Source organism: Coregonus lavaretus (genome assembly GCF_964263955.1).
Source record: "Coregonus lavaretus genome assembly, chromosome: 31".
NCBI classification, from domain to species: domain Eukaryota; kingdom Metazoa; phylum Chordata; class Actinopteri; order Salmoniformes; family Salmonidae; genus Coregonus; species Coregonus lavaretus.
The window spans coordinates 31,205,155-31,232,895 of NC_140018.1; the positions used below are offsets into that span (position 1 = coordinate 31,205,155).

General features: G+C 46.4%; 1 protein-coding gene across 2 annotated transcripts in view; it reads right to left on the bottom strand.

Annotated features, from left to right (window-relative positions):
* Nucleotides 1–27,741, bottom strand: part of LOC311106869 (arf-GAP with SH3 domain, ANK repeat and PH domain-containing protein 2-like) — a 58,402-nt gene that overhangs the window by 23,738 nt on the left and 6,923 nt on the right. For both annotated transcript variants that reach the window (XM_084149257.1, XM_084149256.1), the window contains exons 2-13: nt 22,284–22,356; nt 20,866–21,011; nt 20,184–20,258; nt 18,215–18,264; nt 17,175–17,304; nt 16,510–16,595; nt 16,297–16,372; nt 15,667–15,753; nt 14,463–14,563; nt 11,242–11,311; nt 779–866; nt 547–595 (exon numbers count right to left, since the gene is read on the bottom strand). In XM_084149257.1, the coding sequence (XP_084005383.1) occupies nt 547–595; nt 779–866; nt 11,242–11,311; nt 14,463–14,563; nt 15,667–15,753; nt 16,297–16,372; nt 16,510–16,595; nt 17,175–17,304; nt 18,215–18,264; nt 20,184–20,258; nt 20,866–21,011; nt 22,284–22,356 (1,031 nt within the window). The remainder of the gene's footprint in view (nt 1–546; nt 596–778; nt 867–11,241; nt 11,312–14,462; nt 14,564–15,666; nt 15,754–16,296; nt 16,373–16,509; nt 16,596–17,174; nt 17,305–18,214; nt 18,265–20,183; nt 20,259–20,865; nt 21,012–22,283; nt 22,357–27,741) is intronic.

Sequence of the window (27,741 nt, forward strand, 5' to 3'; positions counted from 1 at the left end):
AACCTAAGTGTATGTAAACTTCCGAATTCAACTGTAAAACAATATAGAGGTAAGATAGAAATCGAGTTTGAGACATGAAATGTAGTATTTTCATATTTTATTATACGCTTTTCAAATGAATGCTATTCTTTTTTTAAAGAATTCTCACAAAAACATGCGTATCTCTGTGAAATGTCAACAGTGCACTGAGCGTACCGCAAGCTTTTTATTTTCAAAGTCTACTACATTTAATTCAGCTTGTGAAAAAGCGTCACTGTTCTGTCAACAGAGCTCGGAGCTTATTATCGGATGTAAGGTTACGAAATCCAAATTTTGGGATATAATGTTAATATAATGTTACAGAAAGATCCCACTCAACGATTCAGACATGAAGAATCATATTTGTCTTGGTAAAATGTATTTATAATTTAAATTTCATCACCAAAGATGGGCAGAGTGGATGGACACCTCACATAATGATGTATACACAATGTTTGCACAGAAACTGGTACAGTGCAAAAGGCACAGACAGTTTACATTGGATCAGTGAACCCCTATGTTACTTACATCTGACACTCAGCCTCTTCCTCAGCTTGAAAGTGATAGGTTCTGTCATCTGTTTGGGTAAACAAAGAATGAGATCAGTTTGAGTAAGAGGTCGTTGTAGTAAGAGAAGCTAGGATACCAGAAGGCATCTACAGTACTACATGGAAGAGTACATGGCTGTCACTGAAAAACTGTAGTCCAGGGTTGCAGAGGTTTGAGATGGAGATGAGCCTCAAAGTGCTGCGTAACTCACGGGAGAAGAGATCAAAGCTTTTCTTCTCATCTGGGTTGAGCTTCACTTGACAGGTTAGCAGGTTGAGTTTAGCTGGTGGTCTGTTCGCCTATGAGAGAGGAGCAGAGAGGGATGAGAGAAGAGTGGACCAGATAATAGGACAAACATTTTAATGCTAAAATGTATCATACAGTATGCATGGAACTTTCCCATAAACTAAGTCAGTTGTGTGATGTCAAACAGTCAAATAACTTCAGAAAAATAACATCATCAAATGCAGCAGTAACCCATAAATGTATTATTGTTGAATGAAATTGTATGCCGGTTACAGCTACATCCCTATGAAGGCCCAAAGAACAGCATTGTTTTTGGATAAGATGTCACACAATTACTGTCCAGTTCTTTAATGTAAGTAGAGTAACAATGTGAAATGCACTGAAACAGAACAAATGTGACCCTTCCCAAATGAAAAAATACTATAGTATACTATGGTATAAATACTACAGCATTTACTGTAGTGCTTTTCCGGACTTTACTGTAGTATTTACTGTAGTATACTGTAGTATTTACAGTTAACCATAGTATAAATACTGTAGGAAAATAAAACTGTAATATATACTATAGTAATTAATGTAGTGTTTTTGCAGATTGTAGTATACTGTAGTATTTACTGTAGTGTTTTTGCAGACATTACTATACTGTAGTATTTACTGTAGTGTTTTTGCAGACTGTACTATACTGTAGTATTTACTGTAATGTTTTTGCAGACATTACTATACTGTAGTATTTACTACAGTGTTTTTGTTTTATCTTTGACATAGAAGTGGAGGCTTTCTCCTTCAGGAAACTTACTGTCGTGAAGAGGGCACGACAAAGCCTATTCCCCCTCAGGAGACTGAAAAGATTTGGCATGGGTCCTCAGATCCTCAAAAAGTTATACAACTGCACCATCGACAGCATCCTGACTGGTTGCATCACTGCCTGGTATGGCAACTGCTCGGCCTCCGACCGCAAGGCACTACAGAGGGTAGTGCGTACGGCACAGTACATCACTGGGGCTAAGCTTCCTGCCATCCAGGACATCTATACCAGGCGGTGTCAGAGGAAGGCCCTAAAAATTGTCAAAGACTCCAGCTACCCTAGTCATAGACTGTTCTCTCTGGTACCGCACGGCAAGCGGTACCGGAGCACCAAGTCTAGGTCCAAAAGGCTTCTCAACAGCTTCTACCCCCAAGCCATAAGACTCCTGAACAGCTAATCATGGCTACCCGGACTATTTGCACTTCCCCCCCACCCCCACCCCATCCCCCTCTTTTACGCTGCTGCTACTCTGTTTATTATTTTTGCATAGTTACTTTAACTCTACCCACATGTACATATTATCTCAATTACCTCGACTAGCCGGTGCCCCCGCACATTGACTCTGTACCGGTACCCCCTGTATATAGCCTCCCTACTGTTATTTTATTTTACAGCTGCTCTTTAGTTATTTGCTTTAATTTTTTTTACTTAACACTTTTTTTATTTCACTTTTTTATAAAAAAAAAAAACTGCATTGTTGGTTAAAGGCTTGAAGTTTTGGAATGGTCTAGTCCAGACTTAATCCCAATTGAGATTTTGTGGCAGGACTTGAAACGAGCAGTTCATGCTTGAAAACCCACAAATGTAGCTGAGTTACAGCAGTGTCCTTTGGGATGTTCTTTGGGTGGTGGACCATTCTTATACACACGGGAAACTGTTGAGCATGAAAAACCCAGCAGTGTTGAAGTTCTTGACACACTCAAACTGGTGCGCCTGGCACCCACTACCATACCCCGTTCAAAGGCACTTAAATCTTTTGTCTTGCCCATTCACACTCTGAATGGAACACATACAGAATCCATGTCTCAATTGTATCAAGGCTTAAAAATCCTTCTTTAACCTGTCTCCTCCCTTTCATCTACACTGATTGAAGTGAATTTAACAAGTGACATCAATAAGGGATCATAGCGTTCACCTGGATTCACCTGGTCAGTCTATGTCATGGAAAGAGGAGGTGTTCCTAATATTTTGTCCACTCTGGAAAGAGGAGGTGTTCCTAATATTTTGTCCACTCAGTGTATAGTAAACTGTAGTGCTTTCTCCCTTTATCACTGGACAAATTCACCATGGAAGACATGCTCAGGGGGAATTTCAGCATTTAAACAATAGCTCTGTACAGTGTCTGACAAGAGGCTGCTGTGATGGTTGAGGTTTCAGGACATGACAGAGTATTTGTCAGTTACTAAAATGATATCAGTCATGCCATTCTCTGATCACAACTAGGGCTGTGGCGGTCATAAAATTTTGTCGGCCGGTGATTGTCAAGCAAATAACTTACAGTAACTGACAGTTAATTAACATAAACACATTTAGCATTTCCTGGCTTCCACACATAGCCTACAAGCCACTGATGCAGACCTTTGGAACATCTACATTTTAAAAAGTCTGATAAATCCATGTAATATAGCCTACACCATCACAATAAATCCATTACTTATTTTAGACAGCTCTAAAGAAACATGATATGAAGAAAATGCAGTCTATTTCAGAAGAACAGAATAGCATACTCAAGTTGTCCTTATGTTAGGCCCTGATCTGGTTATGCCATATGACTGTGGGCTACACTAGTTCATTTAGCAGACAAGATTTGCTTAGAATTCCATGGCATTATATTATATTATTTTATAGTATGAAGAATGCATTTGAAAATAGCTGAATCAAATAGAAAGGATATTTTCTCCAAACGATTTCTGAGGGAGTGTGCACATGCGGCTATTCTGTGTTGCTCGGTTAACAAAGAAACAGGTACTCCTATATGCTTAATTTAGAGTTATTTATGTAACTTCAGTTGTGATACAAACGTTGGGCTATATGTTTTGAAGTTTAATACATTCTAAGGCTGCATGATGCGACTCTAATGATGATTTGAAAAAAGTCGCATGAAAGGCATGAGTTCTGCTTAGTTTTTTGCGCAGGCTGTACACACTTCATCAGTCTCTCATTCACAATTTGACAAGCACTTGATAATGCCTTGAATTTCCTGGCGGCATCCCATTTGTGTAATGCCCCCTAAAAGAATCCATGCCTTTTGTGGCCAGTGGCCGTTGTGGCCTTGGGCTGAATATAATAATAATAATAATAATAATTCCCTTCTCCCGGCTGCATATTCCGAAGCACCTCTCACTCACATGGCTCTCCATCACATGATCGGGTCTTTCTCACAGGCTAAAAGTGAAAACAGACACATCGGGGACGCAACTGCGCGCGTCCTTATCCAATTCCGAGGCGCATATTGAAGATATTGGAAGAACTGTCCACATTTATTTTTCGTCAGCCAACAAGATGAGTAGGCCTAACAAACAGCAAACGCACTAGCCTATGTCAATCTACTTATTCCCATAGTACAAAAGTTGACCTATTCTGTGCGAGAAATAAATATTCCAAACATAGTCTGGGACAGTTGTGGGATGCGATAGATCCCAAATTAATACAACCACTAGCGTCCCAAAAACGTTTTAAATCAATCAGGCTGACGCAACAGATCAGAACGTTTAGCTTAAAATGTTGATAAACTATTAAGCTATTTCTGCCATGTGCAGCAATGCGCACATGGCAGTAGTGTCACGGTTTCGGCCGAGGCTGCTCCTTCTCCTTGTTCGGGCAGGCTTCGGCGGTCGTCGTCTCCGGAGTACTAGCTGCCACCGTTCGATGTTTCTATGTTTGATTGGGGTTGTCTGTTTTGTTAGACCTGTTCCTTATTAGTGTTCATTATGCGTCCTATTTAGTTCTCTTGAGTTTGGTCAGGTGTTGTGTGTAATTGTTTTTTGTCACGTTCTGTGCTAGTTCATGTTTTTCAGTTCTCTCTTTATTTTGTGTTTGAGAGAGAGTTCCGCACTTTGTGCGCCTTTTGTTTACTTTACCGTGGTGCGTAAAGTTCGCCTGTTGCCTGTTGCCGTGTGTGGCTTGTTCATTGGACTTCACTAAAGACGTCTGTTCGAAACCTCTGTGTGTCCTGCGCCTGATTCCACACTACCTCTACACTCAACCCTGACAGAATTACACACCAATTCAATGGAATCAGCAGGAGCAACCGCACCCAGTGAAATCATCGAGGAGCGTCTTCGTGGACAGGAGGACAGGGTTAATCAAATCGGACACGCTCTGGATAGAGTTATGAACACCCTCCATCGATGGGAGACCAGCGGGGTACCCACGCCCCCACCTACCACACCATCACCATCGGTCAGTCCGCCTGTCCAACTTCCGGAACCCAGTGGGATTCGGCTCTCGCTCCCGAGGGCGTAAGACGGCACCGCTGCCGGGTGTCAAGGATTCCTGCTGCAAGTTGAACTCTACCTCGCCACCGTACACCCGGCGCCCTCGGGACACGAGAGCGTCTCTGCCCTCATCTCTTGTCTCACCGGCAAGGCGTTGGAGTGGGCCAACGCCGAATGGAGGAGAATAGACGCCGCTACTATCACCTATGCGGAGTTCTCCCGCCGCTTCCGTGCAGTGTTTGACCATCCACCAGAGGGGAAGGTGGCGGGGGAGCGTCTATTCTACCTCGGGCAGGGGATGAGGAGCGCTCAGGAGTTTGCACTGGAGTTCCGGACTCTAGCGGCAGATGCAGGGTGGAATGAGCGGGCTCTCATAGATCACTTCCGCTGCAGCCTCCGGGAGGACGTCCAGAGGGAGTTGGCGTGCAGGGATACCACGCTTTCTTTTGACCAATTGGTTGACATGGCCATTCGGCTGGACACCCTGCTCGCTACCCGTGGACGTCCCGGGTGGGGGTCGCTCATTCCACCCTCCAGCACCTCCGAGCCGAGCCCTATGGAGCTCGGAGGTGCTGGCGCTAGAGAACGGAGGAGAAGGAGCCCGAGGGGGGCCGTCCCCTGCACCAACTGTGGCCGTGGAGGGCACACCGCGGCTAGGTGCTGGGGAGGGTCTCCTGGTGGAAGAGAAGGCAGGCCACACATTGGGGAGTCCTCCCAGGTGAGTAGGCGCCCCACTTACCCAGAGCTTTCTGTCGTACACATAACTATACCTGTTTGTTTTCCACAGGTTGCACCTCGTTCCCAGCATAAGGCACTAGTAGATTCAGGCGCAGCTGGGAATTTTGTAGATCGTAAATTCTGTGTAGAGTTAGGGATCCCTCTCCTTCCGGTAAATAATCATTTCCCGGTACATGCCCTTGATAGCCGTCCGTTAGGATCCGGGTTGATTAGAGAGGTCACAGTGCCACTTAGGATGGAGACGCAGGGGGGTCATGAGGAGACGATTCAGCTCTATCTGATCGACTCTCCTGCGTATCCGGTGGTACTGGGGCTTCCCTGGTTGATTACACATGATCCTACTATTTCGTGGCGAGAGAAGGCTCTTAAGGGGTGGTCTGCCCAGTGTGAGGGGCTATGTCTGGGTGTTTCCGTAGGGGCGACCTCGGTGGAGAGTCCGAACCAAATGCCCGCACTGCACATTCCCCCCGAGTATGAGGATTTGGCCCTCGTGTTTAGCAAGACAAGAGCGGCGCGGTTGCCGCCTCATAGACAGGGGGATTGTGCGATAGACCTCCAGGCAGGAGCTGCGCTCCCGCGGAGCCATGTGTATCCTTTGTCACAAGAGGAGAAGAGGGCAATGGAGACATACATTGCCGAGTCTCTGAGACAGGGATACATACGGCCCTCCACTTCGCCCGCGTCCTCAAGCTTCTTTTTTGTGAAGAAAAAGGATGGAGGTTTGCGCCCGTGTATTGATTACCGCGGTCTCAATCAGATTACGGTGAAATATAGTTATCCACTCCCTCTGATTGCGACTATGATGGAGTCATTACACGGGGCACGGTTCTTCACAAAATTGGACCTCAGGAGCGCATATAACTTGGTGCGCATTAGAGAGGGCGATGAATGGAAAACAGCATTTAGTACTACCTCCGGTCATTACGAGTATCTCGTCATGCCATACGGGTTAATGAATGCTCCATCAGTCTTCCAATCCTTTGTAGATGAGATTTTCTGGGACATGCAGGGGCAGGGAGTAGTCGTGTACATAGACGATATTCTGGTGTACAGTTCTATCCGAGCCGAGCATGTAGCCCTGGTGCGCCGAGTGTTGAGGAGGCTGTTGGAGCATGACCTGTATGTCAAGGCAGAGAAATGTCTGTTCTTCCAGGAGTCGGTCTCCTTTTTGGGTTATCAGTTGTCTGTGTCAGGGGTGAAGATGGAGGTTGACCGTGTGTCAGCCGTACGTAATTGGCAAACCCCAACCACGGTTAAAGAGGTGCAGCAGTTCTTGGGTTTTGCGAATTACTACCGGAGGTTTATCCGGGGTTTTGGACAGGTGGCAGCTCCCATAACGTCCCTTCTGAAGGGGGGTCCGGTGCGCTTGCGGTGGTCAGCCGAGGCGGACAGGGCTTTTGGGAAACTGAAGGACCTGTTTACCTCGGCTCCGGTGCTGGCGCACCCGGATCCCGCTTTACCATTCCAAGTGGAGGTGGACGCGTCAGAAGCCGGTATCGGGGCCGTTCTCTCACAACGGTCCGGCACACCACCTAAACTCCGCCCCTGTGCTTTTTATTCGAAAAAGCTCAGTCCGGCGGAGCGTAATTATGACGTAGGGGACAGGGAGCTGTTAGCCGTGGTACAGGCCCTAAAGGTGTGGAGGCATTGGCTTGAGGGGGCTCAACACCCTTTCCTCATTTTGACTGACCATCGGAACCTGGAAAGGGGTTAGTTTAGTGGAGGAGTGGCGGAGAGAGTTCTGTGCCATCTCGGCCCAGGGAACATATCTCGCCCACTCCTCCGGCCGGCCCTGGCAATACGACCTCAGAAACCTACCCACATCCTGGTTGACACGTTCGACCTGCCCATTACTCTCCGGGTGGTAACCCGAGGTAAGGCTCACCGAAACCCCCAACCGTTCCATAAACGCTCCCAGACTCTGGAGGTAAACTGGGGGCCTCGATCAGACACTATATCCTCGGGTACCCCGTAATGCCGGAAGACGTGGGTAAATAGAGCCTCAGCGGTCTGTAGGGCAGTAGGAAGACCCGGCATGGGAAGGAGACGACAGGCCTTCGAGAACCGATCCACAACGACCGGGAAGCTAGGAGACTGAATCCTCGCCAGGCTCGGTGGACTATGTTTCTAGCCCGGTTCGTGTTTAAGATCACTTACATCCCTGGGTCCCAGAACGGGAAGGCAGATGCCCTGTCTCGGCGGTATGACACGGAGGAGAGGTCCGTTGAGCCCACTCCCATACTACCTAAGTCTTGTCTGGTTGCACCAGTGGTATGGGAGGTCGATGCGGAGATCGAGCGGGCGTTACGCACCGACCCTAGCCCTCCACAGTGTCCGGTGGGTCGGACGTACGAGGATTCAGTCTCCTAGCTGCCCGGTCGTTGTGGATCGGTTCTCGAAGGCCTGTCGTCTCCTTCCCATGCCGGGTCTTCCTACTGCCCTACAGACCGCTGAGGCTCTATTTACCCACGTCTTCCGGCATTACGGGGTACCCGAGGATATAGTGTCTGATCGAGGCCCCCAGTTTACCTCCAGAGTCTGGGAGCGTTTATGGAACGGTTGGGGGTTTCGGTGAGCCTTACCTCGGGTTACCACCCGGAGAGTAATGGGCAGGTCGAACGTGTCAACCAGGATGTGGGTAGGTTTCTGAGGTCGTATTGCCAGGGCCGGCCGGAGGAGTGGGCGAGATATGTTCCCTGGGCCGAGATGGCACAGAACTCTCTCCGCCACTCCTCCACTAAACTAACCCCTTTCCAGTGTGTGTTAGGGTACCAGCCGGTTCTGGCACCTTGGCATGAGAGCCAGATCGAGGCCCCTGCGGTGGATGAGTGGGTGCGGCGCTCGGAGGAGACGTGGAATGCTGCACACATCCATCTGCAGCGAGCCATCCGTCGACATAAGACGAGCGCCGATCTCCACCGCAGTGAGGGGCCAGTGTACGCACCTGGAGATCGAGTCTGGCTCTCGACCAGAAACCTGCCCCTCCGCCTGCCCTGCCGGAAGCTGGGTCGGCGGTTTGTGGGGCCTTTTAAAGTCCTGAGGAGATTGAACGAGGTGTGTTACAGGTTACAACTGCCCATTGATTACAAGAATATTAACCCCTCGTTCCATGTGTCTCTCCTCAGGCCGGTGGTAGCTGGTCCACTCCAGGACTATGAGATAGAAGAGACTCCTCCGCCCCCATTGGACATCGAGGGGGCTCCGGCGTACACTGTTCGGTCCATCCTAGATTCGAGACGCCGGATGGGGGGTCTCCAATATCTCGTGGAGTGGGAGGGGTACGGCCCGGAGGAGCGGTGCTGGGTGCCGAGGAGGGACATCCTAGACCCGTCTCTTCTGACCGAGTTCCATCGTGGTCATCCCACGCGCCCTGCTCCGCGTCTTCCTGGTCGTCCCCGAGGCCAGGTCAAGGGGGGGGGTACTGTCACGGTTTCGGCCGAGGCTGCTCCTTCTACTTGTTCGGGCAGGCTTCGGCGGTCGTCGTCTCCGGAGTACTAGCTGCCACCGTTCGATGTTTCTATGTTTGATTGGGGTTGTCTGTTTTGTTACACCTGTTCCTTATTAGTGTTCATTATGCGTCCTATTTAGTTCTCTTGAGTTTGGTCAGGTGTTGTGTGTAATTGTTTTTTGTCACGTTGTGTGCTAGTTCGTGTTTTTCAGTTCTCTCTTTATTTTGTGTTTGAGAGAGAGTTCCGCACTTTGTGCGCCTTTTGTTTACTTTACCGTGGTGCGTAAAGTTCGCCTGTTGCCTGTTGCCGTGTGTGGCTTGTTCTTTGGTCTTCACTAAAGACGTCTGTTCGAAACCTCTGTGTGTCCTGCGCCTGATTCCACACTACCTCTACACTCAACCCTGACAAGTAGGCTATAAGCGCGAATGTTCCATTAGCTGGGAAATACCATTTTCAAAAGTGACCACAAATGCGATTATGCATGTAATGCTTTTATTATAAAGGTGTATTTTTATGGTGAAAATGATCTTCCCCAAACTTGAAACTTCACGCGCTGCGTATGTATGCCAGTTAGGCTCTACACCCATTGTAAAGATGATTCATGTGCTTAATTTTAAGAAGTTATTTGGCTACTTTAGTTGTGATACAAACCTTATCAAAACATTTAGGCCTATGGGCCAGGTTCCATGAGGTGTTCGACTATGATTTCAAAAAGTGGCAAAAAAAAGGCATGTGCTGTTTCTTGCCTAACTTGCCAAGCTGGGCATCATTCACAATTGATAATATATCATTCACAAGTAATAGGGTAATATTGTCACCCATCAGACTATTCTTGATTTAATCTTGTCTTTACATATACTAAATAATACGTGTGAAATTTGTTTTGATTAAGAATGGACCATTATCATGCACCTGTCTCAAAACAGGGGCAGGGAAAAAAAATACATGTAATCTATGCACTTAAAATAGCGAATGGAGGACGCTTTGCCCGTGGGTCATTTTCAGGCCAGCCAGGTAGCTATACTCCTGTTGTAAAGAGAAGCAATGTGCTTAATATTAGGAACGTTGAAAAATATAGTAGGCGTAGCCTATAGAAATCTGATGGGATCCTCCTCTTTTTAATAAAGGCCATCCCTCTGTTTTCTCAAGCAATTGCATATCCTACAGAAATGTTGCGCAACATGAGCACATGGGCTCTTATTAAGTGTTTGATTACATTTTCGATTACATTTGCATTGATAGAGGGCTGAGTACCAGGCAGTTAGCACATTTGGTAGGCTACTAATGACCATCAGCAGCATCAGAGCTTGGAGAAGCGTAATTCCCATGACTCAACGGTCACATAGAATTTGACTGCCGTCATGACTCGTGACCTCCGGTGTGGCGGTAATACGGTCACCGTAACAGCCCTAAACACAACTGAGACAATGCTATGCTGTTAGGATAATGTCGTTATGACATTAGGGCGTAGGGTAATGTTGTCAAGAGGAATGTCATGCACAAAATAACTTGTAGCCGTTTGTGATTGGATTCCTAAAAGAGGTCAACAGGAATCCAGTCAAAAAAGAAAGAGAAAACCAGGAATTCAGTCAAGTGTGTGTGTACTGGTTAATGCAGAAATCACCCCTCCTGCCGACCCCAAAAAATGTGTTCCTCTTCCCACCCTTCTCCTCATGCTCTTCTTTCTTTCTTTCTTTCTTTCTTTCTTTCTTTCTTTCTTTCTTTCTTTCTTTCTTTCTTTCTTTCTTTCTTTCTTTCTTTCTGTCTTTCTTTCTCTCTCTTCATCTTCTTTTTGCTCTGTCCTAACATGTTGTCTGGCTCTTCCTAAATTGTTTTTTCAAATCACACAAAAAAAGAAAAATCATTGTGCTTCGTCGTCCACAGTCCTTATCGAATTACACCGACTGACATGCAGGATGTACAAGCAGCATGCATAACGGCATGGTATGAAGGAAAGTGTGTGACCAATAGGAGAAGACAGGAACAGGAAGTATCTTACCGTTCCATGGGAGATGGTCAGGAACCCGTTCTTCACAGAACACTTCCTCTTCTGCCACACTTTCCTCAGGCTGAAGAAGAGAAGGGAGAGACAATATTCATTATGACACTGGGGTGGGGGGTCCAGGACCGAGTTTGGGAAACCCTGTCCTAGATGACCAATCCACATCTTCAACCACACCATTTCCTGAGCAGCAAATGTAATCATGTATGCCCAGAGGCCATCATATCACCACATCGCTGCGAGTAAAACGTTAGTGCAAGGTTCCGACGCAGTGTCCACAGTGGGTTTGTCACGCCCTGGCTCTGGGGACTCTTAAATGTTGAGCCAGGGTGTGTAGTGTCTATGTTTTGTTTTCTATGTGTTTCTTTCTAGAGCGTTTATTTCTATGTTGGCCAGGGTGGTTCCCAATTAGAGACAGCTGTGGCTCGTTGTCTCTGATTGGGAACCATACTTAGGCAGCCTGTTTTGCACTTGTCATTTGTGGGATCTTGTTCCGGAAGGTTTGTGTATTTAACCTAGGACTTCACGTATCGTTTATTGTTTTGGTTTGTTCGTGTGTACAAGTAATAAAGATGTACGCTTCTCACGCTGCGCCTTGGTCTGCCTCTTATGACGATCGTGACAGAAGATCCCACCATACAAGGACCAAGCAGCGTGTGCAGGAGCAAACGCCGGGTAAGGAGCTGGAGAGGTTGGCGATGGCCCAGGTGGGCCAATGGTGGTCCTGGGAGGACATGTTCGCGGGCAAAGGGCCATGGGCTAAAGTTAAAGCCCTGGCGAGAGAGGAGGTACAGCGCCAACAGTGTCGTCGTCGGACAGGCGAGAGGCAACCCCAAGAAATTTTTTTGGGGGGGCACACGGCATGGACGACGGGGCTGCTGGAGGCAGCTACAGGGCGAGATTGTGGACTAGGAGAGAAGGCCACCAGGTTACGGGGGCCATTGGTCAGGAGGGAGAAGGAGAGTGTGGAGGCACGGCGAGAGGAACTGAGTAGGCAGCAGAGGGAGCGGAGGTTTATGAGGAAACCCAGTCCCGCTCCTCGCACCAAGCAAGTGGTGTGTGTCACCAGTCTGGTCCGGCCCGATCCTGATTCCCGCACAAGGCCAGTGGTGTGTGTTCCCAGTACGGTCAGGCCCGTTCCTGCTCCCCGCACTAAGTTAGTGGTGCGTGTTCCCAGTACGGCCCAACCCGTTCCTGCTCCCCGCACTAAGTTAGTGGTGCGTGTTCCCAGCCCGACCCGTTCCCGCTCCCCGCACTAAGTTAGTGGTGCGTGTTCCCAGTCCGGCCCAACCCGTTCCTGCTCCCCGCACTAAGTTAGTGGTGTGTGTTCCCAGTCCGGCCCGACCCGTTCCCCGCACTAAGTTAGTGGTGCGTGTTCCCAGTCCGGCCCGACCCGTTCCTGCTCCCCGCACTAAGTTAGTGCTGCGTGTTCCCAGTACGGCCCAACCAGTTCCTGCTCCCCGCACTAAGTTAGTGGTGCGTGTTCCCAGTACGGCCCAACCCGTTCCTGATTCCCGCACAAGGCCAGTGGTGTGTGTTCCCAGTACGGTCAGGCCCGTTCCTGCTCCCCGCACTAAGTTAGTGGTGCGTGTTCCCAGTACGGCCCAACCCGTTCCTGCTCCCCGCACTAAGTTAGTGGTGCGTGTTCCCAGCCCGACCCGTTCCCGCTCCCCGCACTAAGTTAGTGGTGCGTGTTCCCAGTCCGGCCCAACCCGTTCCTGCTCCCCGCACTAAGTTAGTGGTGCGTGTTCCCAGTACGGCCCAACCAGTTCCTGCTCCCCGCACTAAGTTAGTGGTGCGTGTTCCCAGTACGGCCCAACCAGTTCCTGCTCCCCGCACTAAGTTAGTGGTGCGTGTTCCCAGTACGGCCCAACCCGTTCCTGCTCCCCGCACTAAGTTAGTGGTGCATGTTCCCAGTCCAGGCCGGCCTGTTCCTGCCCCTCGCACCAAGCCAGTGGTGCGCGTCGCCAGCCCGGCCCGGCCTGTTCCTACCCTCGCACCAAGCCTGTGGTGCGCGTCGCCAGCCCGGCCCGGCCTGTTCCTGCCCCTCGCACCAAGCCTGTGGTGCGCGTCGCCAGCCCGACCCGGCCTGTTCCTGCCCCTCGCACCAAGCCTGTGGTGCGCGTCGCCAGCCCGGCCCGGCCTGTTCCTGCCCCTCGCACCAAGCCTGTGGTGCGCGTCGCCAGCCCGGCCCGGCCTGTTCCTGTCCCTCGCACCAAGCCTGTGGTGCGCGTCGCCAGCCCGGTCTGGCCAGTTCCTGTCCCTCGCACCAAGCCTGTGGTGCGCGTCGCCAGCCCGGTCCGGCCTGTTCCTGCTCCCCGCACCAAGCCAGTGGTGCGCGTCGCCAGCCCGGTCCGGCCTGTTCCTGCTCCCCGCACCAAGCCAGTGGTGCGCGTCGCCAGCCCGGTCCGGCCTGTTCCTGCTCCCCGCACCAAGCCAGTGGTGCGCGTCGTCAGCCCGGTCCGGCCCATTCCTGCTCCCCGCACCAAGCCTGTGGTGCGCGTCGTCAGTCCGGCACAGCCCGTGCCTGTTTCACCGGTGCCTGGTCAGGTACCGGTCAGCTGCTCCACACCGGAGCCTAAGCAATCTGCTCCACCGATGTCCAGTCCAGCTCCAGCCAGCGGGACCAGACCAGGGGCGCTACGGGGGGGGGGGTAGCGAGAGAGTGGTGGTCACGCCCGGAGCCGGATCCGCCTCCGAGGCGGAATGCCTACCCAGCCCCTACCCTCTTGAGTTTGTGTGGCGCGGTCGCAGTCCGCGCCTTTGGGGGGGGGTACTGTCACACCCTGGCTCTGGGGACTCTTAAATGTTGAGCCAGGGTGTGTAGTGTCTATGTTTTGTTTTCTATGTGTTTCTTTCTAGAGCGTTTATTTCTATGTTGGCCAGGGTGGTTCCCAATTAGAGACAGCTGTGGCTCGTTGTCTCTGATTGGGAACCATACTTAGGCAGCCTGTTTTGCACTTGTCATTTGTGGGATCTTGTTCCGGAAGGTTTGTGTATTTAACCTAGGACTTCACGTATCGTTTATTGTTTTGGTTTGTTCGTGTGTACAAGTAATAAAGATGTACGCTTCTCACGCTGCGCCTTGGTCTGCCTCTAATGACGATCGTGACAGGGTTCCCCACCACTGCGAGTCAAACTAAATTTCCCTGCCTTTGGCGGGGAAATAAACAGCTGTTCTAGCATGTGACCAGATGCTATATTGGTCATCCACTCACCCCTCACTCCTCTTATACAGAATTCCACTGTATTCCGTGCCGTAGGCCTTATTCCCTTGGAGCTGATGAAGGCTGTATCCTGTCTGTTTGGCCTGGGAGTCCTAATACACAGGAACACACACACACGTGCACACGCACACACACAAACACACACAGAACAAATATATAAGTCTCACTTCTCTCAATGCTCAGACAGTCATCCAAATCAAGTTTCTTCAGCATCCTCTTCTGAAGGCCTACTCTACTCTACTTTGAAGTTGAGGGCCATATATGAAGCAGGCCATTGAACACATTTTGGTTCTACATGGCATTATTTATTCGAGCAGTGTAGGTGAACACCTTGGAGCATTGCTTCAGTAAGAGAGCCTCAGCCTTATTTCGCTGTATTCAAATAGAGTTTGTGACTCTGGAAGTCATAGAGATTTTCATGGAGGGCTTGAGCAGAGTAAACACAGTGCATTCTGAAGAGATTACAGAACGTCAGACCAGTGTGCTGCCAAGCCTGACATTTAACTGTCTGGAAGCTGTTTTTATTCCCTTCAAATCCTCTCTGTGCTTAAGAATATTGATTATGGCTGCGTCCCTCCCAAATGTCACCATACTACCTACATAGTGCAGATCCCTATGGGCCCTTGGTCAAAAGTAGTGCACTATATAGGTAATAGGGTGCAATTTGGAACTCAGACAATGATTCCAGCAAAATGGAGGTTCAAGGAGAGAAAAAAAGGCTTGATTGGTGAAAGAGCAAAAGTTCACCAACAAAGAACACATTCACTCTCCTAGCCACTGGTGGTTACCATTATCTGTCTATTGCATTGTAACTGTAAGTCACGAGCCAAGTAACACAACACATAAGACCAGTCATCTATAATCCTGTAGTAGACTACAGGTTTGTTAAGGTAGAACTAGTGGCTTTTCCTATTTTGCTATGACAAGCCAGGTAAGACAAAATAAATTACAGTATGTGTACTATAACTGGTCTGGAGAAATGATTGATACAAGTAATTGGATTAGGTCCCTTCCTCTCTGCTACCAAGCTTATGTAACTAGTGGGATCTGAACACTGGTCTCCCACTAAGACCAAGAGGAAATTCCCTCTTGGGCCAAAGGTGACACTGGTTTTAAGCCGCAGGCAGGGCTACCTCATCACGAGAGTGTGATTCTAAAACACCGCCACTTCTTACTCCAGTAATTGAGAGCTCACCTCTTTCTGTTCAGATTGTAGGGAGGACTTGAGAACATCTCTGAGCTGACTCAGCTGTTTCCTCTCTCCATCTTGGGTCTGTTTGATCTGAGAAACAGGATGTGGAAGAGTTGAGAGACACATTATTGACAGACAGGCAGTGAAACCACGGCAACTACCAAAGAAAATATAAGAAAATGGATGCATCTCAAATGACACCCTCTTCCCTATATTTTTGTTTAGGGCCCTTCCCTAAACAGTGCACTACTTTTAACAGAAGCCCTATGGGCCCTGGTCAAAAGAAGTGCACTAATTAGGGAATAGTGTGCCATTTGTGAAGCAACCTCAGAGATAGAGAGAAAGCCCCTCTAAGACCAACTCAGACACACTTCAGCACAATCAACCCAAACACTCAGACAAGCGCTGACAGAACAGTTCAAGGAAATGAAAATAAAACATTCCATCTCTTTTTTATAAAGCAGTGTTGGAACTGCCTGCTGGCCTGGGATCACTCAAACGGACACTATATAAACTTTGAACAAGCATTGGGCAAACATTGTTTGGAAAATGCTAATCAAGCATTGGGTGAGAAATTCAGTGTATGCATTAAACCAGGAAAGGATAAAGATAGAGGTGGACAGAGTGGCTCACTGTAATCAAGTCTGTCGCCAGCTTCTCTATGGAAGGTCTGAGGCTATTCACTGCGTTTAGCCCATCCTGGAAGAAGCTGTGAGGAGAGAGGAAACAAACAAACACAGAACAGGAATTTTCAAGATGGGTCAAGCATTTGGCCTCCAACAAAAGACAAAGCCAATAATTAAACATTGATCATATGAAATCACAAAATAAATGAAAATGACATACTTGCACTGGGCGTGGAAATATTTGATGAGGTTCTGGAGAAAGTTGACCCCCTTTTTCGTTTCGATTTCATTCACTTTTAGAAGATACTGGAGACAGAATAACACAGTTAGTAGAAGAGTAGTAATGGCCTCTGAGAGGTAGGATGAGGTGGTGCACTGGCCTGATCCCAGATCAGTTTGTGCTGTACTTTATACGTAATTGAGTTAGATCGTACCGTAACCTCACTCCCCAGGTTGAAATGTCTCCACTCGCGCTACTGAATTGGTCCCTTTTCGGTGGCACAACTAACTAAGATGTTGCACAACACCCTTGTCTTTCTTGAACTAACACTCACACTGGTCTTACTAGAACTGACTTTGCTGATAGCTACTTTATTGAGGAAAAATTTATTTACTATGACTGTGACATGTGGTTGTCCCACCTAGCTATCTTAAGATGCATGCACTAACTGTAAGCTGCTCTGGATAAGAGCGCCTGCTAAATGACTGAAGGTTAATGAAAATATAGGATCACTTGTCAAGCCCAGTAAGGGGACAGGGACACTGAAGGAAGCTCTACTGTTAAGCAAGCACAGTCACGTCCATCACATTATAGCCAACACCCATGATCATTGTGATGTCAGCGAAACAGAACTGGGACCTGGCCAATGGTACACACCCTCTCACCTCGCACATCTGGAGCTGGAAGAGGCGTCTCTCCTTCTCCATCTCCTCAGCGATCTCTCCTCCACTGAACTCTGTCCGTATCATCCCATGCTGCTTAGCATGCTCCTTCTTCTCCTTCTCTATCTTAGTGCTGCAGGGAACACCGAGGTCACAGTGATGATGATGATGATGATGATGAAGCACAGGATGAATGGATGAAGAAGGAAAATCCTTAATTAATTAACTGATAGCATGCAGCTGCACATGATATCAATATTTACTCTCATCAGTTGATGTTAAGAGTTATTACACCATTCTCATTCCCTTACAGTGAGTCATCAAATCGAACCACCATGGTCACTCACGTCAACCCAAAGGCTCTATGACTCCGCCACAGGAGTTTGTTTGAGCAAGGCATTCATCTTTATTAAACTATTAACTCTTAAATGACCTGCCCAGCCCTCATACAGTGAACTAGAATGATCTCTACCTATGTTAAATACCTCATCATAAGCTTTCAAAACATGTCTTTCATGCCTGTCATGGTGAAAATGAAAAGATGATGTACGGACTAGGGACATGTACAATTGCAGTAAAGTAAACCCCTTGTCTGTCCATACCGTAGTTAATTTAGCACTAAAGGAATCTCAGACGGACAGAGTCAGTGTTCACAAAAAACGTGAAGTGTTTTGTATTCACATACAAACAGGAAGCAGGTGTGGCTATAGTAGGCCTAGTCTCATTCTCTCTCTCCTAAGGGTCTGTTTGTCAGCTGTTTTAGGAATAGCAGCAGTTGACCTTTTACTACCTTCCATTGTTTTCCCTTTCTATTTGTCGTTAAGCTGAACCCACACATGCAACTTCATCGTGCTGGCAGCTTATGCTCCCCCCCCCCCCTTGACCACATGTTTTCCTTGTGCTCGTAAGCTATAATCACTAACTTAGGCTTAACCCACACATATCAAGTGGTGGTGCTTTTGTTTTGAAACTCAAACTGCTGCAGTGGTGGTGGTAAAACGTAGGGCGCTGTAACTTGTGATAATAAAATGGCTCTAACTCACAGTTTAGTTTCGTAATCCTTCCAGGCTTTATCAAAAGGCTTTTTCAGATCCTGTTGAAAAGGAACATGACAGTATTATTACAAGGGAGAGACACACTTGATATTAGTTTAAGTCATGAATATTAAACTGGCTATAAACTGTGATTTATATTAAAGGGTAAAAGTCAGTCACATGGACTTCGCTCAGTAAGTAATTTACAAGGCATTCCTTAAATGGCTAGGGATAGGAATTAGGAGGACTATCCTGTGGCTACAGTGCATTTGGAAAGTATTCAGACCCCTTGACTTTTTCCACATTTTGTTACTTTACAGGCTTATTCTAAAATTGATTAAATTGTTTTCCCCCCTCATCAATCTACACACAATACCCCATAATGACAAAGTGAAAACAGGTTTTTAGAAATTTTAGCAAATGTATTAAAAATAAAAAACTGAAATACCTTACTTACCTAAGTATTCAGACCCTTTGCTATGATACTCGAAATTGAGCTCAGGTGCATCCTGTTTTCATTGATCATCCTTGATATGTTTTTACAACTTGATTGGAGTCCACCTGTGGTAAATTCAATTGATTGGACATGATTTGGAAAGGCACACACCTGTCTATATAAGGTCCCACAGTTGACAGTGCATGTCAGACCAAACACCAAGCCATGAGGTTGAAGGAATTTTCCATAGAGCTCCGAAACAGGACTGTGTCGAGGCACAGATCTGGGGAAGGGTACCAAAAAATGTCTGCAGCATTGAAGGTCCCCAAGAACACAGTGGCCTCCATCATTCTTAAATGGAAGAAGTTTTGAACCACCAACACTCTTCCTAGAGCTGTCTGCCCGGCCAAACTGAGCAATTGGGGGAGAAGGGCCTTGGTCAGGGAGGTGACCAAGAACCCGATGGTCACTCTGACAGAGCTCTAGAGTTCCTCTGTGGAGATGGGAGTAACTTCCAGAAGGACAACCATCTCTGCAGCACTCCACCAATCAGGCCTTTATGGTAGAGTGGCCAGACGGAAGCCACTCCTCAGTAAAAAGCACATGACAGCCCGCTTGGAGTTGGCCAAAAGGCACCTAAAGGACTCTCAGACCATGAGAAATAAGATTATCTGGTCTGATTAATCAAGATTGAACTCTTTAGCCTGAATGCCAAGCGTCACATCTGGAGGAAACCTGGCACCATTCGTACGGTGAAGCATGGTGGTGGCAGCATCATGCTGTGGGGATGTTTTTCAGCGGCAGGGACTGGGAGACTAGTCAGGATTGAGGGAAAGATGAACGGAGCAAAGTACAGAGAGATCCTTGATGAAAACCTGCTCCAGAGCGCTCAGGACCTCAGACTGGGGTGAAGGTTCACCTTCCAACAGGACAACGACCCTAAGCACACAGCCAAGACAACACAGGAGTGGTTTCGGGACAAGTCTCTGAATGTTCTTGAGTGGCCCAGCCAAAGCCCGGACTTGAACCCGATTGAACATCTCTGGAGAGACCTGAAAACCCCATCTAACCTGACAGAGTTTGAGAGGATCTGCAGAGAAGAATAGGAGAAACTCCCCAAATACAGGTGTGCCAAGCTTGTAGTGTCATGCCCAAGAAGACTCAAGGCTGTAATCGCTGCCAAAGGTGCTTCAACAAAGTACTGAGTAAAGGGTATGAATACTTATGTAAATGTAATATTTCCGTTTTGTATTTGTAATAAATTAGCAAACATTTCTAAAAACCTGTTTTTGCTTTGTCATTATGGGGTATTGTGTGTAGATTGATGAGGTAAACAAACAATTTCATCAATTTTAGAATAAGGTTATAATGTAACAAAATGTGGAAAAAGTCAAGGGGTCTGAATACTTTCTGAATGCACTGTATGTGTGTTCAAAATGACTAGTATGGGACAGGCCTACTCCCTACCTCTTGTTCTGACTGGTATGGTTATGGTAAAACACTGTAATTGATAACATTTAATAACACATATAATATACCTACCCCTTTGACCCCTTTCAGGTCTCCTTTCAGTAGACTGTCTAAGGGGAAGGTGATGATGTTGTTCATGTTCTGCAACTGCAAACAACAGACAGACAGACGGGCGGACAGACAGACAGACAGACGGGCGGACAGACAGACGGGCGGACAGACAGACAGACGGCGGACAGACAGACAGAGTTAGAGTGAAATGTCAAGAAAGCCTAAACACTTCACAAGTCACACATCATTCGAGTTTACGACAAGGTGTGAAGGAAACGCTAATAATTCACACTATGAAATGAGCAACTGAGCCCTCAACCTCTTCTTGCCCAATGTCTTAAAAAGGCAAGTTCTGCCTGTTACATAGTCCTGACTAGGTCTAGATATCTTCAAAAGTGTACACTCCACACGAATGGTTGCGACAGGCAAAAGGAAAGGGCAGATGAAAAGATGAATAAGAGAAAAACAGGGGCCACAATGGAGGTATTTGAGAGGTGGAGAAAGAAAGGAGGTAGAGACACAGTATGTGACAGTGGATAGCACTGTGTGTGTGTGTGTGTGTGTGTGTGTGTGTGTGTGTGTGTGTGTGTGTGTGTGTGTGTGTGTGTGTGTGTGTGTGTGTGTGTGTGTGTGTGTGTGTGTGTGTGTGTGTGTGTGTGTGTGTGTGTGTGTGTGTGTGTGTGTGTGTGTGGTGGGGTCTCACCAGGTTCTTGAAGAGGGCTGTGAGCTCTTTGGTAAAGACGGCAAAATTGAGGAAGGCTGAGCCCACCTCAGGGTCCTCTCTGCAGACACAGTTTTCCCCGAACTTCTCTATAGCCTGGATGTACTGTTCTTCATTGTCAAAGTGGGCTGGGAAACACACACAGCGGTCACTTACAGTCAGTAGTCAAGTCAAACCAGAGTTTAAGTAATGGGTCATCACAACACACTTTACATAATTAAAAAACAATAAAAGAGGCTCTACACAGACTCCTATATTCATATTATCTTCTATGCTATGCAATCCTATGGAGTTAGTGTGCCTTTTTAGTGGACATTAGGTCCATGTTTCTAAGTTGACCTGACCTGTAAAATGGCAAAGCTTTGTCTATGAATAATCACCAATAAGCTTGAGGAAGGTAATTGACCATAGGAGTTGTCAAGACAGCACAAACAGATCCGGGACCAGGCTAATGAAGCGATTCTCACACGGCCTCTTCATAACAATGAACAGTATGTAAGGATGTGCGAAGTGTGTGTAACAAACTCAGAGCTTAGTTTATACAGCAGCTCCAAACCAAAGCAAGCGTTCAGGTATTTCCAGCATGTGCAGATCCCACTTGATTAGAGCCATGATTACCAGCCCCTGATCCGTATCAAAAACACCCCAGGATTATGACTCGGGTCTGGGACAACACTGGAAGGTCTGTGGACTGGGTGGAGGGTGAAGAGAAAAGGCCTGGGTCTAGGGACGTTTAGTATACCGTATTATAGGAAGGAGTTACAAGAGCAACACCTCTGTTCCTTAGGCCTGCTGGGACAGGTGTGTGGAATAGGAGGAATGTGGAGAGGTGATATCCCTCTCATTCTCTGCCTCTCTCTCTCTTTCTCTCTCTTTCGAGGTTACACTTCACCTTTCTCGACACAGAACTCACCCACTTACTGTAACCCAGTTTCTTTCCCATAGTTTAATTTCCAGGCGGGGTGTGAAGGCCCCCAAAGCAACATCCAGATCCTCTGAGATCAAAATGTTCAATGGTAGGTAAAACACTGCTATCGCTCCAATATGTCTCCGTGACAATACAGTAAAGTGTATTGTAGTTTAAGAAGCATTGAGAGGTAAATGAAAACAAGAGGGTGCTGCAGCAAACACTGAATAGTACAAGAGATTACTGTGTAATATCTTGAGATATACCAACATGCTGCACAACTGGAGAGTGCAGAGGTTAGCACATAAACAAAAAGGTGTGAAACTTGAGTGGGTGTAGTGATATAGACGCTATAATAGTATACAGTATATGAAAGTTTATACCAGGACTGACTCACTGTACTGTATTGTATAATACTGTAGGCCTACTATATTATATTGGAGCTGTACTGTTCTGTACTGTACTATGCTATGCTGTGTTGTGCTGTACTCACCCAGGCCAGTGTTGTTTATGGCCTTGACAGACTTCTTGATCTTGTAAAGTACTCCTCGGTCTATGTCTAGAGCCTAGGGGAGAGAGCACAAAGGGAAAGATCAGTAAGGCAGGTATAGAGAAAGAGCTACTGTCACTATTCTATTTCCCTCTATACAATATCCCCCTCTTCTCTCTCTCTCAGCCACACAGACAGACACTCACGCACACAGAGCCCCTTGAGCCCCCTGAGAGAGGCTGTAGAAACAAAGGAAATGGTTTGTGGGAAAACCACACTTTGGAACTGTGGAGATCAGGTGGTACAGTACTGTAATGGCCTATAAAGGAAAGTATAGAAATAAATTAGATAGGTAGATGAGCTCATTCAACTGCTAGGGCTGTCCCCGACTAAAAAAAGAGTTGTCCTGTTCTTTCGACCAATCGATTGGTCGAAATGTTGAAACTTATTTTTCCATATATAGACAGACACATCCTATGTGTTTGAATAAAAACAACTACATCTGCACTGAGCTTGTCTGATGCTTTAAGCACACTGTTTGATTAAATAATTAAGCCCGATGGTCACAATGTGTTAAAAAAAAGGACAGCGAGTGTCTGTGTTACTGGCGCACATTGTCTCGCTCTCCTCCCTACTGCAGCGAAAAGGCACCACAGCACAGCAAGTGTTTATTGTGCTGTCCGTGCTGAAGCTGCAACATCATTTCAGCCATTTAGTTTCTTACTTGTTTCTGACTGAAAATCCCTAATTTGTTTAGGGAAAACATTCCCTATTCCCTCAACCCTTGCTCTCTTTACGTTAAACATAAACATTGCATGCATGTGACCAATTGGGCCTGACCTATAGCCTATCATAATCACATCAATAAATTGGTTATAACAAACTCCGAACACAGTAATGTTGACAGTAAAATGGATGCGGAGGACGTTAAAAAGAAACTCAAAACGGGCTAATGTTTACTGGTTGCTCAGGAGGGAAAGGGGAAGTCAGATCTGTGGAAGACATTTGACTTAGTTGTGGAAAATACTGGAGATAGGGTATAGGAGCAAGCATTGCGTGAGTATTATGTGTGCCAAACAGTTGCTGTTAGATCACAATATTATTATTTTTCGGACCATTTGGAACAGTGTAAATAACACTAAATAAACAAGTGTGCCAGAGAGTCTGTTCTAACAGAAAAAATATATATAAAGCCTTTATTACAGCAAACTAAAAAACAGTTGCATGCATTCGTGAATTGCGGTTGATTTATTGTTTAGGCTAATTATTCAAAGCTCCCTTTGTTATTTAATTTTAAAACTAAAATGCTTGATCGCATTTCAAAGCATGAATGTATTGTATGCTGTGTGATGGCATGAAGGAATGAATGATTGATTGATTGATACAGTAGCCTACTGTATATATTTAAATATAGGCCTAAGTAAGTTACGGTATTAAGACTAAACAGGAGGCGCTCTTAGGCCTACAGCTCGATGGTGGTTATACAAGGCTACTATACAAAGCCTACTAATGATAACGACATGACTTATTATTATAATGATGATAATAATAATAATTGTAATAATAACAATAAGATGGAGATCAAGAAAAAGGAGTGAGACCTGCGTGCATATTATTTTTACATTTTTAGCAGACGCTCTTATCCAGAGCGAATTACAGGAGAAATTAGGGTTAAGTGCCTTGCTCAAGGGCACATCGACAGATTTTTCACTTAGTCGGCTCTGGGATTAGAACCAGCGACCTTTCGGTTACTGGCACAACGCTCTTAACCACTAAGCTACCTGCCACATAATTATGTGTGACAAACAGGTGCTGTTAGATTACAATATTATTTTTCTGCTTGTTTGGAACAGTGTAAACAACACTAAATAAATTATAAGTAATACCAGTCTGTTCAAACGATAAAAAAAAAAAAAAAAGCCTTTATTACAGCATTGCAAAGATTAAAAACAGCCAAATCTGTGAAATTGCTTTATCCAACATTTTGCCGTTGCATGAGGCTTGGTGTTCACAGAATCAGTAGGCTATTAAACAAACACTCAAACAGGCAACAGAAGCAAGATCTGTCTTATTTCTGTAGATATATATGGATAATTTATTAAGCCAGGCACATTTAACAGTTAGGCTATTGATTATAGACATAATACATTGGGGTTTGCTCTATCCTCAATTTTCTTAGACAATTATGCTAAACCCTATTCGCACGGGACTAGTATTTCTAGAGAACGTTGGTTATGTAATTATTACCCCAGAATGTCTGTTATTCCAGAGGACGATACGGATTAGTTTTTTCCAAACTGCCCCCTGTAATTCTTTATTTTTTTCCAATAAATTGACAGTTATGACAGAAGCCTGGAGGGTTTTTTTTCTAGGGGAGAATATATTTAAACAAGTCCAGGCGGTAACAGGGCTACACTGATAACTCGAGCTTGGTTTACCAAGTTTCTAAACCAAACCAAACCATCTTTGGTATGGTGTCGCCATAATATTAGAATTGAGGAAGTGTGATCATAATCATTAGGATATTTTAGCGATCCGCAGTAGACGTCCTAAATGCCCCACAGCCTTCAGATGTGAGCTAAACAGTGCACTTGCACTTGAGATGCGTTTTAAGGCTATGGATGCGAAAGTGAACTTATCATTTCAATCTATTAACAGCAAGGGTTACATTAAATAGGCGCAATATTTTTTACTGATGCATTTGGCAATATTCAATTAATACGCACAAAACATATTAACAAAAGCATTCACTGTGAAAGTTGATACATGTAGGCCCTTCATATATAGGCTATGGGCAGCACTTCATTCAATTTATCCAATCAGTTATTGTTTTCTTGCTCATACCGCTCCAAAAAAATATATAATGTCAACACCTGTCAAACTCAGACATTTCTCTCAAAACACAGGGATGTCGATTCGCACGGGACTAGTATTATCAGAGGTCCTTGGAGTTCGCCAAACAGTAGGTTATTCTGGCTGGAATTGTTACACTCCTGCCATATACAAATTACTGACATGGCAGATTCGGATGGGGCTACAATTACAGATATGGTGTTTTGTGTTTGTGCACATAATTACATTACCTGAGCACCCCCAGTAAAACTAATCCTGTCCGAATAGGGTTTAAGGCAAAGGCTGTTTCCTCGTCTCTGCTGCTGTGGCCTCTGCCGCATTGTTCTCAATCCCATTCTGGTTAATTTAGCTATTATGCACATAGAAACATAGGGAAAGGCGCCAATTCTACGGTGCATTGAAGATTATGTTTCAGAACCGCGGACAGCGACCATTTCCAACGCATGAGAAAGCGCATTTGTTATAAAATAATATTCGATTTATTTGTGTTGCACCAATATTTTTACATAATATAACCATATACAATTTCAGTATCACATGTCTTAGAGTGATGGACTGTGCCATCCCTGTGGCCTCCGCAATGGAATAGACAGGCGCAAATCAGACAGGTGCACCATGAAAAAAAAAAAAAAGGTGACTGCTCGACTAAAGAAATCATTCCCGTGTGGATTTATATTTACAGTAATTACTAAATTATATACACTGCTCAAAAAAATAAAGGGAACACTTAAACAACACATCCTAGATCTGAATGAATGAAATAATCTTATTAAATACTTTTTTCTTTACATAGTTGAATGTGCTGACAACAAAATCACACAAAAATTATCAATGGAAATCAAATTTATCAACCCATGGAGGTCTGGATTTGGAGTCACCCTCAAAATTAAAGTGGAAAACCACACTACAGGCTGATCCAACTTTGATGTAATGTCCTTAAAACAAGTCAAAATGAGGCTCAGTAGTGTGTGTGGCCTGTATGACCTCCCTACAACGCCTGGGCATGCTCCTGATGAGGTGGCGGATGGTCTCCTGAGGGATCTCCTCCCAGACCTGGACTAAAGCATCCGCCAACTCTTGGACAGTCTGTGGTGCAACGTGGCGTTGGTGGATGGAGCGAGACATGATGTCCCAGATGTGCTCAATTGGATTCAGGTCTGGGGAACGGGCGGGCCAGTCCATAGCATCAATGCCTTCCTCTTGCAGGAACTGCTGACACACTCCAGCCACATGAGGTCTAGCATTGTCTTGCATTAGGAGGAACCCAGGGTCAACCGCACCAGCGTATGGTCTCACAAGGGGTCTGAGGATCTCATCTCGGTACCTAATGGCAGTCAGGCTACCTCTGGCGAGCACATGGAGGGCTGTGCGGCCCCCCAAAGAAATGCCACCCCATACCATGACTGACCCACCGCCAAACCGGTCATGCTGGAGGATGTTGCAGGCAGCAGAACGTTCTCCACGGCGTCTCCAGACTGTCACATGTGCTTAGTGTGAACCTGCTTTCATCTGTGAAGAGCACAGGGCGCCAGTGGTGAATTTGCCAATCTTGGTGTTCTCTGGCAAATGCCAAACATCCTGCACGGTGTTGGGCTGTAAGCACAACCCCCACCTGTGGACGTCGGGCCCTCATACCACCTTCATGGAGTCTGTTTCTGACCGTTTGAGCAGACACATGCACATTTGTGGCCTGCTGGAGGTCATTTTGCAGGGCTCTGGCAGTGCTCCTCCTGCTCCTCCTTGCACAAAGGCGGAGGTAGCAGTCCTGATGCTGGGTTGTTGCCCTCCTACGGCCTCCTCCACATCTCCTGATGTACTGGCCTGTCTCCTGGTAGCGCCTCCATGCTCTGGACACTACGCTGACAGACACAGCAAACCTTCTTGCCACAGCTCGCATTGATGTGCCATCCTGGATGAGCTGCACTACCCGAGCCACTTGTGTGGGTTGTAGACTCTGTCTCATGCTACCTCTAGAGTGAAAGCACCGCCAGCATTCAAAAGTGATCAAAACATCAGCCAGGAAGCATAGGAACTGAGAAGTGGTCTGTGGTCACCACCTGCAGAACCACTTCTTTATTGGGGGTGTCTTGCTAATTGCCTATAATTTCCACCTGTTGTCTATTCCATTTGCACAACAGCATGTGAAATGTATTGTCAATCAGTGTTGCTTCCTAAGTGGACAGTTTGATTTCACAGAAGTGTGATTGACTTGGAGTTACATTGTGTTGTTTAAGTGTTCCCTTTATTTTTTTGAGCAGTGTATTATTGGGTGGATACACAACAAACAACAGGATAGAGAAGGGGATATTCCCAGTTTCCCACAGTTCAGTTCTCTCAGTAAGGATAGCATTCTCCCCTTCAATTTATCATTTTCATGGGATAGCTCCTCCTCTCAATGCCATTCGCTCATTCTTTTAGCGAGGCACATGATGAGCCCCTGTCCTAGATGAATCACTGGACCAACTCTAAATTCTGATGACTGTGTATGCTGGGGACACTCAAATGCGCTCAAAAAGCTAAACAAGTAGCCTACAGTCATCATCACATGTAGCTTCGGTTGACTCTACCTCTGAGTCACAGCACATCTCAGTAGCAGTGCAGGTGGGTG